At 47.9% G+C, this 13,661-nt stretch overlaps 1 protein-coding gene across 1 annotated transcript in view; it reads left to right on the forward strand.

Annotated features, from left to right (window-relative positions):
* The window catches only part of GABRA5 (gamma-aminobutyric acid type A receptor subunit alpha5), a 94,908-nt gene that overhangs the window by 68,066 nt on the left and 13,181 nt on the right, over positions 1-13,661 (forward strand). The window contains exons 6-8 of the mRNA XM_024114980.3: positions 5,391-5,534; positions 8,104-8,256; positions 10,967-11,178. Coding sequence (XP_023970748.1) covers positions 5,391-5,534; positions 8,104-8,256; positions 10,967-11,178 — 509 coding nt within the window. The remainder of the gene's footprint in view (positions 1-5,390; positions 5,535-8,103; positions 8,257-10,966; positions 11,179-13,661) is intronic.

The raw sequence follows: 13,661 nt of genomic DNA on the forward strand, positions 1-13,661 counted from the left end.
TCTACTCTATTTACGTCCTTCTATTTCATGTCTTACTAATATGCAGATGAACATTGGAATCATGTCACTAATTCTCAGGGTTCTGACCACACCCTCGCCGAGCAACCTTCTGATAAGTTGGGATCCCATATGGCTTTGCTCAGAGACAGGAACACTGGGTATTGGAACCATGCTGAGTAACACACATCTGGAGGGAGAATGTCTAGCACAAGAAAGTGATACAACTTCACTGAAAGATATTTCAACCTAGAAGACTACTTTGTGTTGCTTTCAGCTCATACAGTAGCAGTCAGAAATGCTCTGTGACTGGGAATGCCTGGGGTGCTCATCTGGGCCCATACTACCCATGGCGGCCCCTCAGACATTCCCTGACCAGAGGCAACGCTGAGGCTGGACTGGCCTTTGTGGTTCCTATTACGATTGCAAGGCATTCTCAGCAACAACCACCAGGGAACTTTGAAAAAACAAGGCTTATTACTCAAAGGTCTCAGAGGGTACACAGCACGCCCAGGGCCACACAGCACTGTCACTGGTAAGGGAGAGAGAAAGAGCAAAGACCCAGGGCTCTACCCTTATTGGGGTCCAGGGTGGGGTGCTTAGGATTTCACCAGTTCAATCTTTATTGGCAAATTTAAAACATAAGAACAGGAATTAGGCACTCTAACTAGGGAGAAGTGGGGTCATCAAATGACCAGTTATCTAGGTCGCCTTGGGCTTTCTAGAAGGGGAATTGCATGGGTGGACTTGCCCTTTATCTAGTAGTGTAACTGGGAATATGCCTATGTGAGGTGGATGCCTTTTAAATAGTTGCCTCGGCAATGGAAAGCTTAATGCCAGGCACTTACATTATAATCAAAAACGCTTACTGTCAGGCACTTTCACTCCAAAGACCTAAATACGCATCAAGTCCGTGATAAAAAGACTCAATACCATAAGATGTCATGTCTCCCCAATATGTAATCTATAGATCCAATTCATGTCCAACATAAATTTCATCAGAGTATTTTTGGGAAAGCCTGATGAGTGGATTCTAACATGTATATGGATGAGCAGAGGACCAAGAACAGCCAGGGCCCCATGAAGAAGAAAAGGGGGCACCTCACGCTTCCAGCTGTTCTTGTCTAGAATTCTAAAGTCTGCGTAGTTAGAACAGGGGAGATTGAAACTGGGGTAGAAAAAAGGAGCAGAACAGAGAATCCCGCAAGAGAGAACCCATGCCTGAGGGAGATCTTACTTGTCAGAACAGGCCCTGCAAGTACGTGGGTGGGAGGGACGGCTTAATGATTTCAGTGGCAGCACCGAAAACCACATGGAGAAGATCTGATTGGATGCTTATGTAGGAAAATATATACAGAAGTCAACTCTCTGTGATCAAGGCCCTAATGGTTAAAGATGGAGCATTCCAGCTTTGATACTACATGTGTAACATCAGGAAGCCCTCCGAAATAAGATGCAGAAAGATTAAAAGGTTGATAAATTTGACTAACTTAACATACCATTTATCAAAAAAATTTTTAAAAAATGAGCAAAGTGAAATAGCCACAAACTTGAAGAAGACATTTGCAACACATGGAGCCAAAAAAATATGTATATCAGAATATATTTGAAAACATGAATCAAATGGGTAAAAAACACAAAACAAATTTCACAAAGAAAACATAGGCAAGGCAAAAAAAGGCCCTTTGTTTAGTGATGTCTGCCCAGAAGGTACAACTACAAAGCAAACAATGCAATGATTATCATAAAGTTCAGAATACCACCTGTGGGGAGTAAGTGAGCCTTTGGTGAGTCGTGCGCGGAGGGCCTAGAAGGTTCTGATGTTTTCCTCTGTGTTAAGCTCAGTGTTTGCTACATACATGCTTGTTTTATTATTTTCCAAGTGTTACGTATACTCTTTTGCACATAAAGCAAGAATAAGGAAGTGACATGCACTAGCAAAGAAACTCCCACACTTAGTGGGAGCACTGCTCATTACTAACATGACCTCTTCTGGCTCCTTCTGTGGAGACCTCTGATCACGCATGTAGTCCTGCTTGTCTGCCCCAGCAATGGCCACACCAGGAGCTCATTCGCAGTGCCAGGCACCAGCCCTGACTGGTGGAGTCCTGGAGCCTGTTGTCCTGCTTAGGGATGCCTTCCCTGCCAGCCCATCCCATCTCCTGAGACGTCTGCAGAGGCCTCCCTAGAGGGTGCACGGGTTCTGTTCCATCTGGAGTTGGCATCAGGCTGCGAGCCAAGCACACAGCCTTGTCCAGAAGGCATTGGGTGCTGTGTGTGGCAGCTGGGAAGAGGCACAGGTTTGTACTACAGAGCGGGTGTGCGGGTTTACCTTCAGGGCCCTCAAGAGCCATGGGGAACACTTGAGCTCCCCTGTTCCTTAAAGCCAACTGCTCCTCTGGAGGTGCTGTTGCTGAGGTGAACAGATGCCATGAGGCCCTGAGGCCGCTTCTCGGGTGTCCTGTGAAGCCTGTGACACAAGCCCCTGGGAAGCACACTCCCCATGTCCTCCCACTGCAGTGGCCGCTGCGCCAGTGGCTCTGCAGCTCCCTCCTCACCTTCCCAACGTCTAGGCCCTGCAGCGTCCTCCCCTCCACCAGCATTCACTCTGCAGGTGACCCTGTCACCAGCCCCTGCTTCAAGTGACATCTGTGTGCCGATGCCTCAAGAAGTCACATCCTCACCAGGGGCCACTCCCATGAACTCCTGACTTCTGTGGCCCACTGTCTGCTCAGCATCCAGAGGAGACCTCTCATAGGCCTCTCAACTCTGAAATGTCAGCACCTGAAAGCTGCTCTTTCCTCAGAAGCTGGGTTCCAGAATCTTTGCCATCCTCGAGTGCAAATGACCCATCCAGATTCCTGGTTTGGTCACCCTCTTCCTCTCACAGCTCACATCTGATGTGTTAGCTGATTGGATGACCCTTTCCTTTAAAATGTATCCCTATTTTCTCCTCTTTTTACCACTTCCAGCCACTATCATCTTTCACCTGAATTATTTTAATATTGCCCTAAGCGCTCTCCTGTTCTGTTCTTTTCCCCCCTGCATTCTAGTCCCCTGTCTCAACCAGATGGGTCCTTTTACAGCATGAACTAGGCTATGGCACTTACTTGCTTATCCCCGCCCCCGCCTTCCTGGCTAGCTCAGAGTAAAAGGCAAAGGTCTTAAATAGCCTTGGGGCAACGTCTATCTTGTCTTTTCCTCTGCTGTCTACCCTGTCCAGCCACACTGCCCACCTGCCTTCTCCTCAGGCATTGTAGGCACACTCTTGCCCCAGGACATGTGCACCTGCAGTGCCCTTTTCTGGGATACATGTCCTTCTGACAACCATGTGGCAGGCTCCTGCACAACCCTTGGGTCTCTTAAGTTTATGCCTTCCCAGATTACCTTATTTAAAATAGCACCTCTTTCCTCTTCATAGCTTATATTTCTCCATAACACTTACTACCACCTCACATGTAACATGTCTTATGTATATTTGTCTCCCTCTTCTGGGAGAGAGTCTTCTGTTTATCAGTCCATCTACCTGTTTCAGTTTTCTACTGCCATGACAAATTATCACAAACTTAGCAATTTAATTGAAGCAACACATTTATTACGTAACCTTATTGTAGTGATCATTTTGCAATATATATCAATACATGTATAAAATCATGATGTTGTACACTTTAAACTTATATAATGATACATGTTAATTATATCTCAATAATTAAAAACTTATATTATCTTACAGTTCTGTAGGTCAGAATACAGTGTATTTGCCTGGTGTTTTAGCTCTGGGTCTCCCACGGCCAGAATCATGGTGTCAGCAGGGCTGCTTTCCCTTCTGGAGGCTCTGGGGGCAAATCCACATCCAGCCTCTCTCAGGCTGTTGGCAGGATTCAGTTCCATGGGTTGTAGGTTGAGGTCCCTGTCTTCTGCTGGCTGTCACCTGAGGGAGTCATTCTTGCCTTCTATGGGCTGCCCACATGCCTTGGCTGATGGCCCCTTCCTCCACCTTCAAAACCAGCAATGGCAGTCGAGTCCTTTCTTTCTGCTTCGAATCTCTCTGAGCTGGGTCTCTCTGGCCCCAGCTGGAGAAAGTTCTCTGTTTTTAAGGGCTTCAGTGATTATACATGGTCCACTGGGATCATCTAGGATAATCTCCTGATTTTAAGCCCATAGCTTTAATTCCATTTTGAACAGTGCCTTTTGTTATGTAAGGTAACAGTCACAGGTGTGACACCAGGGGTAAAGTTTCTGCCTTCTGTACCACCCTCCCACCAGGACAGCATGGACAACAGGGCAACAAGTGCCTTCTGAAAAGAGAGACCTTTATAATAGCTGATGTGGTCAGATGCTGCTCCAAGTTGTTAGAACCAAAAGCAAACAGAGGGAATTCCCTGGTGGCACAGTGGTTAAGAATCTGCCTGCCAATGCAGGGGACACGGGTTCAGTCCCTGGTCTGGGAAGATCCCACATGCGGCGGAAGCCTGCATACTAAAGCCCACGCTCTGCAACAAGAGAAGCCACCACAATGAGAAGCCTGCGCACCGCAACGAAGAGCAGCCCCCACTCGCCGCAACTAGAGAAAGCCCACACGCAGCAATGAAGACCCAACGCAACCAAAAATAATTAATTAATTAATTAATTAAAAACAAAAACAGAGACCAGACTTGAAAATTCCCTGAGCAGACAACCAGTTTAGTCCTGCAAACAAAGCTTAATTTAGCTTATTTTGTAAGGCTAACTTGACCTGGGTCATTTCTTCCTTATGCCTCTGAGAATCAAAAGCAAACTTAAACTGTTTCCCAAGGTTGATATGAGGTAAATACTGACCATTTCCCTATCATTTAAGAAAATTCTAATACTGTAACCAACACTGTGAAGAATAAACAAACCATCACCACTTTCCCACTATACAAGATGCTTTGTAACAGTGTACCCCTGAACCTCAATCCATGTTTTGGTTTGAGTGCTCCCGGTTTCCAAACTGTCTTCTTGGTGTGTATTCATTACTTCTTGGGTGAGTCATTGTTCTTACTTTGACTGTTCATGAACTGTTGACAAGGCACTCTATGCATTACAGCCTTACGGAGCTCTTGTAATGACAACAGGAGCCCTAAGAGCTGGGAGAGCCCCAGGCCCTGTGGTCTCAGGCCCGTGCGACAGTGCACCCTGAAGAGAAGATACCCCGTAGGAAGCACTGGGCCCGGCTTCTGAGCACTCTGCCCTTTAGAAATGAGAAGGGCCTGAACTGTGGTGCTGTTTGCCCTGGTCTGACTGCCTGTACTTAGGTCATTTAACTTTGACTTTCTAATCATCTCTCTTACTACTTTTATAAACATCTTTGGTTGTGCCACGCTGCAAATGATTCCATGTTTACACCACTTTTTTTTTTCTCCCCCATACAGATGCATATCCTAATTCTGAAGTTGTCTATGTCTGGACCAATGGCACAACCAAGTCGGTGGTGGTGGCAGAAGATGGCTCCAGGCTGAACCAATACCACCTGATGGGGCAGACAGTGGGCACAGAGAACATCAGCACCAGCACAGGTATGCCTCACCCCCCATTCAAGGGCACACACCCTGGGAGAGCCCAGGACTCTCCTTAGTCACCCGTGCCTGTCGTGCTGTGCTGGCCACAAGGAGCATTCCACATCGAGCCCCCTCCCTCCAGCCGCACGTGGAGGCATCAGCTGTGGCATCCTGGCATTAAGGGTCATGAGAGGCGTTAATCTGAGGTGCATTTGCCTCCACGTGAGCAGCCCTGGTGACCGCAGGCCCTGGCTGGAGGCCTCATGGACCTACTTATATAACATAGTCCTGCCCAAGCACTGAGACACGAGGGCAGCAGCCTCTGCAGGAAAAGTAGAGAGCTTCCTGCAAATACTTTTTGCAAATACCTGTTCTGCTATCTCCCCACTTTGAACATTTCAGAGATTTTCCTGGGGTTGAATTTGGGAAAGCACAACCAGGCAGCATAGAAATAGCCAAGGCCTTAGCAGGTGCTGACACACCCGCAGGCACAGGACTGGCCTGAGCCCGCAGGGCATCATAAGCCGGCTTCACCTGACACACAGTGGGCAGGGTGTCCAAAGGAACACAATGCGTTCCCTTCTTGCACCTGCAAGGGGTGTCCTCAGACACCTCCTGGCCACAGGAGGCTCAGCCCTAGAGGTCACGGTCACCAGCTTGGCTGTGAGCAGGGGAGGGTCCTGCAGGGCTTCTCATGGCAGGAGAAATGTGGAACAGAGATGGTGTAAGTCCTGCTTGCAGCATGAGTTCTAAACCTCAAATGTTACCCTGGTCAGCGTCACTCTGTCAGCATCACCACTCCTTGGAGCTGACTGGAAGCACAGGGACGTGCAGTGCATGCCTCCTCTCACACAGGCACTCAGTGCCCGTCCACTGGTGTGGGCTGGCATCCTGAGGAAAGGGCCTGGCAGGGCTAAGAGGAGGCTGCTGTGCCATGTGGTTACCGTGTTAAAGGCAAGGGAAAAGGAAGCAGACCTGATTTTATGGGAACAAGTGAAAAGGCGGCACGGCAGAGGTTTGGGGTTAAGAATTGCAATGCTAATGGAGGGTGCTACAGTTGGGAGTCGTTTCATGTCGTTCTTTAAAAATTTATAAATGGGTTTCTGCTCCTATTTGCATTCCAAAAAGATGATCTTTTTTGAACGTTATCTTATATTGCTATCCTCAACTCAAAAATAGAATGAAAAGAACCACCACAACAAAAGAATTATAAGTAGGAGAGTAACTTCAAATCCTAATGCAAAGAAACAGAAGCATTTTTCCTCTTCTCAAGCATTGAGAAGCAAAATCGGATCATGATAAAGATGTCTTTGCTACTAAGCATATCTTGTACCCCTTCTCTCTGTCCCTGTCTCCTTCTGCTAGGCCTGAGCCTATTACCCTCCTCTCACCTGCTCTCATCTGCCTGGGGCTGTGGGGAGGGTGTGGTGCATCTTGGCCCTGAGGGAATTTTGGTCTCCTCTTCTGTAAGAGGGCAGAGTTTGCCACATATGATCTTAACTCATGCTGTGAGAAAAGGCACGTAGGGATACATCCACAGCTGGCCTTACTGAGCACTGGGCTTTGAATCCAACAGCAAGCGTCCGTCCGAGCTATGTTATCAGTCTCAAACGTCTCAACGTTCTGCCAATGCAGCCAGCTGACCACCCTCGAACAGATAGCCCCACCGGGGGTCTACCTTAGCAGAAACCCCAGGCCCTTCCCCCCACATTCACAGTTCCACCAGGCTCCCTGGCCACACCATCTACTTCTTGCAATTCAGCTGAAGAACTCTTGTCCTCAGATCAACTCAGCTCTGCCTCCACTTCTCAAAGCATCTTTCCCATCTCCCCAGGGAGATGCAAATTCACACAGCAAAGGAGACTCTGTCTAACACACCCTCCCACCGCAGCTGCCTTGGCTCCTTACCAGTTCACCATCAGGGCAGCATCGTTCTCCGCAATGAAGGGGAGGTCTGCACTCGCCTCCCACACAGCCAGGCAGATCCAGAGAATGCACTGGGGCATCGCCAAGGAAATGCCCTCACTCTCCCTGTGGACCAGCGGAAGTTCAGAGCGGCCAGCACCCGTGGCCTCCTGAGGCTGTCGCTTCTCACCACCAAGCCGGGTGAGGGGGCACAGAGCCTGTGGGGAAGTGGTCGCCCCCCCACTCCTTCCAGCCTTCCCTGGCTGGGAAATGAGGAGAAAACCCTCCGCCCACGACAGGGCTCTGTGATGTCCTGAGTTATAACTGGAGAGGCTAAATCCTGAAATCCCGATGGCAGTAGCAGTGAGGGGGGCAGGTGGAGAGTGGCATAGATTGTGACCAGGGATTAGGAAAGCACGCAAATCTGATTTTCCCCAGCAAAGCATCCACCAGCAGAGGCTCTTCAGAGGCTGGGGGTCAAAAGACTTACTTATAAAATGACCGTTAAGAAATCCATGCATCCTTCAGCCTCTCCTTCACCCAAACAATACAAATAAATGCTTGTCCAAAGGGAGGGTGGAGAGAAGGAAGGCTCCCGGGCTCTGACCAGGGGCAGGAACCACAGGGCAGGACTGTAGGGTTTCATTTAAGTGGCTGACTGCTCTAATTTGCTCATTTGCAGGTGAATACACAATCATGACAGCTCATTTCCATCTGAAGAGGAAGATCGGGTACTTTGTCATCCAGACCTATCTCCCCTGCATAATGACTGTGATCTTGTCGCAAGTGTCCTTTTGGCTGAACCGAGAATCAGTCCCAGCCAGGACAGTGTTTGGTGAGTATCCCCAAGCCAGTCCTGCAGACTGTGTTCTGAATGCTTCCAACCACCCCAAAGACAGCAGCCTCAAAGTCCCTAGTACTGCCTGTCTATTCTGTGACCTGGAAAACAAACGGACCAATTAGTTATGAATTCAGTGTTAAAGACTAGATTTAGGGCTGCTCTCTGAACCAGGGTTCAGAGCAATTCGATCACTGTTTCCCTTTTGAAAAGTCTTTCACTGGGAGCCTTTTTTTTTTTTTTTTTTGAGGTTTGAAATTGCCAGCAATCTGTCTTATGTGGGATTTTGCTACGGTATTTTCACAAGTCTCATAAAGTACTGTTTTCTATGTTATTAGGCAGTTTTCTTTGAAATGTGCATGCCACTTTAAAATTAACTCCCAAGTGGCAGTCAATATGTTACATGTGATATGATAGTAATAGATTAAATGTATATAAAATATAATATATATTATCTTATGTATATATAAATATAATATATATGAGATATATATACATACGTATGATACATGTATATATGTATACATATATATGATAAGAATTTAGAACATTATCTGACATCCCTGAGACATAAATCAAGTTTAGCAAGATCCAGCTCAGGAGGTACCTTAGCACAGCAGACATGGTCAAGTGTTTGACTTTTACGTGGAAGCTCATTTCATCAAAATCAATGTTAGATGTAATTTTGTGGGTCAGTTGTAATGGACGCTCACATCTTTCTAAACTGTAAAGTACTATTCCCGCCTCAGCTTTTCCTATTGCACTGTCCCTTCCAAAGAAGGAAAGTGTGCCCTGCATTTCCCGCCAGCGCTCCTGTAGGTGGAGGAAGCTGGCGGGGGGGCCTCGGTATTTCCAGTGAGGGCCCAGGATTGCTGCTGTCCGACCATCTCTCTACCTCGAGCCACATACCCAGCTTCACCTGCCTCACCTGATTTAGCTTCAGGAAGGTGTGGAGGTTGGCTTGTGGCCAGGCAGTGCTCCCCCAGCTCTTTAGGGGAGCATTAGTAGGTGGGAAAGGAAAAAAATTTAGTTTGGAGAATGCCCTATATTCCAATCAGCTTCCTCTTAGAGATTCTCAAAGCACATTAGGATGTTAAAGGACTCAAGGAGACAGAAGAAGCCTGTTCAAGGTCACACACAGAACACTTCTCTCCAGCACAATGATTAACTGGATTTCTAAGAAAAATCAAAGATGACTACTGATTTCTCACTTAGCATTAATTCCATGCACAGTACCATGTTCAGTGAGGGTATATAAATACCTCTGAAGGATGACACTGAATGAAGACTAAGCTGCTATGACCACCAGCAACATGACACTCTTTTGGTGCTCTTTCCTGAGGCTGCCCTAACAAAGTACCACATACTGAGTGCTTAAGCAATAGAAATTAACTGTCTCACAGTTCTGGAGGCTACAAGTCCGAAATCAGCAGAGTTCATTTCTTCTGAGGGCTGTGAGGGAAGGCTCTGTTTCTGGCCTCTCTCCCAGTTTCTGGTACTTCCTTGGCCTGTGGCAGCATAATTCCAGTCTTCATGTGCTGCTCTCCCTGTGTATGTGTGTGAGAGAGAGAGATACCAGTCATATTGGATTAAGGCCTACCCTAATGACCTCATTTTAACTTGATTACTTCTGTAAAGACCATATTTCCAAGTAAGGTCTGGAAAGTAAATCTGAGGTTCTGGAGATTAGGAATTCAACCTATGCATTTGGGGGGTGCACAGTTCCACTCATAACAGGTGTGTTGCACCCACACCCCATACACATACGTGCACCTTTTTGCAAACAAAACTGCAGTAAGAAGAAAGACACAGAGCATGTGGAAACTTCATGGACTGTAAGGGTTCTGCAGACCTGGGTCCCAGTACAGGTTCTCATTTGCCAGCTGGCGAATTTGGGTACATTACTATTTTTAAATCTTTAAGCTCCTCACTTGCAAAATGGGGATAATGATACCCATCCAGAATGTAGCTTAGATCAGAGTCTGGCCCTTAGTAGACGCCCGTTAGAGGCTCATCATCCCCTTCCAAGGATCCAGATTTCCTTTACGGTCACTGCAAATTTCCCCAGAAGACAAGGCAGATGGCTACAGGCATCTTGCATGGCAGCATCGAGGTGGCCCAGATCCTTCTTAGACAGAGTGAAGTGCCAAGACCCAGATTCAGATGTGGTGCTTCTGTTGCACTCCGGTCCTCAGAGTCTGCAGGCTGCGTTAGTCCATGTGAAAGCAAGCCTGTCTCATCAGTTTTCGGGAGCCCACGACTTGTAAGGTGCACAGTGAGTCTTTGTGAAGCACTTCGTTAGAGCGGTGGGAACGTTCTTGCCCTTCTCAGCTGGACTTGCCTTGGGGCCACTAAGATGCCCCACTCCTCTGACCCATTCTTGTTGAGCCCAGCTCTCAGCAGGGTCAGGTCAGGACAATGGGGACACAGTTAGGGTATGTGTATGAATCAGACCCAAATCCCTGCCCACCTCGATTTATGTTCTAGAGGAAGGAGACGATTGACAAGGTAAATAAACTAAGCAGTGTTTTAAATGCTATGAATGTGTTGTGCTGTGAAAATCGTAGAGGGAGAGGGAGACCTGGGCTGGGGATTAAAGTGATAGTTCCTTTCTTTCTTTGTCACGCTCAGGGGTGTTATACTGGGGTCCAGTGCTGGTGCTGATCCTTGTTCCCATTGTCCCCACCCCTGTCATTGACAACCACAGGGGTGACCACGGTGCTGACTATGACGACCCTCAGCATCAGTGCCCGGAACTCTCTGCCCAAAGTGGCTTATGCGACGGCCATGGACTGGTTCATAGCCGTGTGCTATGCTTTTGTGTTCTCTGCGCTGATCGAGTTTGCCACCGTCAACTATTTCACAAAGAGAGGCTGGGCCTGGGACGGCAAAAAAGCCTTGGAGGCAGCCAAGATCAAGGTACTCACTTCATTTTCCTCCGTACTCCAGAGAAAATGTGCCTGATTTTATGTCCAAATATAAGACCAGGTGTTTCTTTTCCCTACATCCCTCCCCCTGAAAAATGATTTCTTCCCTTATACTCAAGGTCCTTACAAAGTCTTATAACAGGTCTTGTTTTACCTTCATTTTGAATCACCAGCTTCATTCAAGGGAAAGGTGTGATGTCAGGCCTATTACTTTTGCTAAAGTACCTTCTGTCTATTCAGGGACTATTTATCCAGTTTTGAATGGTACAGTCAATTCTTCTGCTCACTCTTGCCACTTCACCATGCAGCGTGTCTTCTGCAAGGTGGCTTGAAGGTCATGAAGGGAGCATTCGAATTATTGGGAGCGACACAACAGGCAAACACACCCAATTCCACTGACGAGATGATTTGTCTTGCTTAAATGATGCACGTGAGTTATTGTGGGAAGCATTTCTCTATTCAAAGCAATTAAGTGCTGAGTATTTGAGGGAGGTCGGTGCCTGAATCTAAAAAATATTTGAAGAAAAAAGGTTGCACAACATTCCAACCCAAACCAGGTCCTTGGGGAAAAGAAAATAACATACATAGAATAGAAAATAAATAGCACATGGTAAAGTGCTAATTATGCCACATTTAAAACAAACAAGTCCTTTGCTCTGAGAGAGGAACAGGCCGGAGTTATCAGGGTAGACTTGAAAGTGAAACTTCATCTGTCCTTTGGAAATCATCATGAAGGGAGTCTGGAAAGGCCCTACCAGAGACTGTGCCCCAAACCCATGACGACACCAGGATACTCTGCTGCTGCTGAGGGCACTCAGCTATGCGCACCCATGGCCCCACACCTGCTTTTTGCATTCAATGCTGTTGCTTCTTTCTTGTGAAAAGTCAGAAGTTCTGACTTGACCTGGCCTATCGGATTCTTCCCACCTCCAAGCTCCATGAGTCCACTCCCATTCCTGGGTTTCAGTCACGGAAGAAAGACCCACTTCCAGGCGTAGCTCACCTGGAGGGAGGAAGGCCTAATGGGACCCATTCCAGGCCCCTCAGGGAAGAAGGGAATTGGGGAGATGCCTGGCGAGGGCCTTGACAAGCAGGAATCTCACAAGTGGGTGTGTTTTGGGGGATGATGGGGGACAGGAGTGAGCTGACCACAGCAGGCGATTGGTGAGGAGCTGAGAAAACATGGCAGAGGCAGGGCGTATTCAGACTGTGGGAACTCTGGATTGAAGTGACCCAACAGACAGAACCATGGAGGATGTTTGTTGGGGGACATGGAGTCTGGGGAGAGGGGCTTCCCGACACCCAACACTGTGTTGCCGGGAAGTAAATGTTTGCTACAGGCCTGGAGACAGCCTCCCTGAGCCTGAGCGGGACAACCGCCTGGCAGGTGCTGCAGGAATTGAGGCCATCAGGCTCGTGTCTGTGAGTCTAGGAGGAAGGTGGAACTCGGGGGCAATGGAGAGTCCTTGAAGGTTGTCAAATGGGCTGTCATCATCGTCGGCCACCTCGCTTGCTCACACTCAGCCTCACTGTCCTTATTACTTGTCACGGATCTGAATGCAGACCTGGAGGGAGAGGAGGGCATGGAGGTAACTGGCTCATCTAATCTCAGATTAGCACTGATCTCCTGAAGACTAGGCGTTGTCCCCCAAGGCTGTGGTGCTGGGGATACCATCCCTTAGGCCAGGGGCGGCATCGGGGCATCTGCAGGTATCCCGGCAGGCAAGTCATACTTACACATGGTGGTGAGCATGAATAAGTAAGTATAGCGTTACTGGCTTTTATTTAGAAGTGGAGAAAATTTGAACACCGGACTGTGTTCACCATCGTTACCTGTTGGGGTCTTCAGAGTTGGGGGTGCAAGGTGGTTTTTAGGGGTGAACACCTGTGAAAGGACAGAGGAAGAAGTTGAAGTTGACCGTGTAGGGAGCTGTCTGCCCTCAGCTGGGCAGCAAGTCATCCTGGAAGGAGGACAGAGGCCCGTCTCTGGACCACTGTGGCCATCCTGAGTACTGTTTGAAACATCCACTTCCAAGACCCATCATTCTCTCCTCTAGTGTCTGCTCTGTCCTGGTTATACCCAGAGACAAAGGCCGTGAAAACCATTGAGGTAGCTAGTCCATCATGCTGATGGGCTTCTTCTGGCAGCCCAATAGGGGTGTGTGCGTGGCACTGCGGGGGCTGCAAAGAGCCATACCATTTCTGAGGAGTGGCCCACAGGCCCTACTCTGCTCTGATGCTGTGGTCACCCTCACTGTGGCCCCGGGGTCGTTGTGCTCCCTGCATCTGGGTACATATGCACTCTTATTCCACCTCACTTTTCACTGCTTCTTCTTGCTCCTTCTCCATGCACTTCCTCTCTGCTTTTCATCTTTCACATATTTTTTTAACATCTTTATTGGAGTATAATTGCTTTACAATGGTGTGTTAGTTTCTGCTTCATAACAAAGTGAATCAGTTATACATATAAATATG

This window comes from Physeter macrocephalus, chromosome 11, assembly GCF_002837175.3.
Source record: "Physeter macrocephalus isolate SW-GA chromosome 11, ASM283717v5, whole genome shotgun sequence".
NCBI classification, from domain to species: Eukaryota; Metazoa; Chordata; class Mammalia; order Artiodactyla; family Physeteridae; genus Physeter; species Physeter macrocephalus.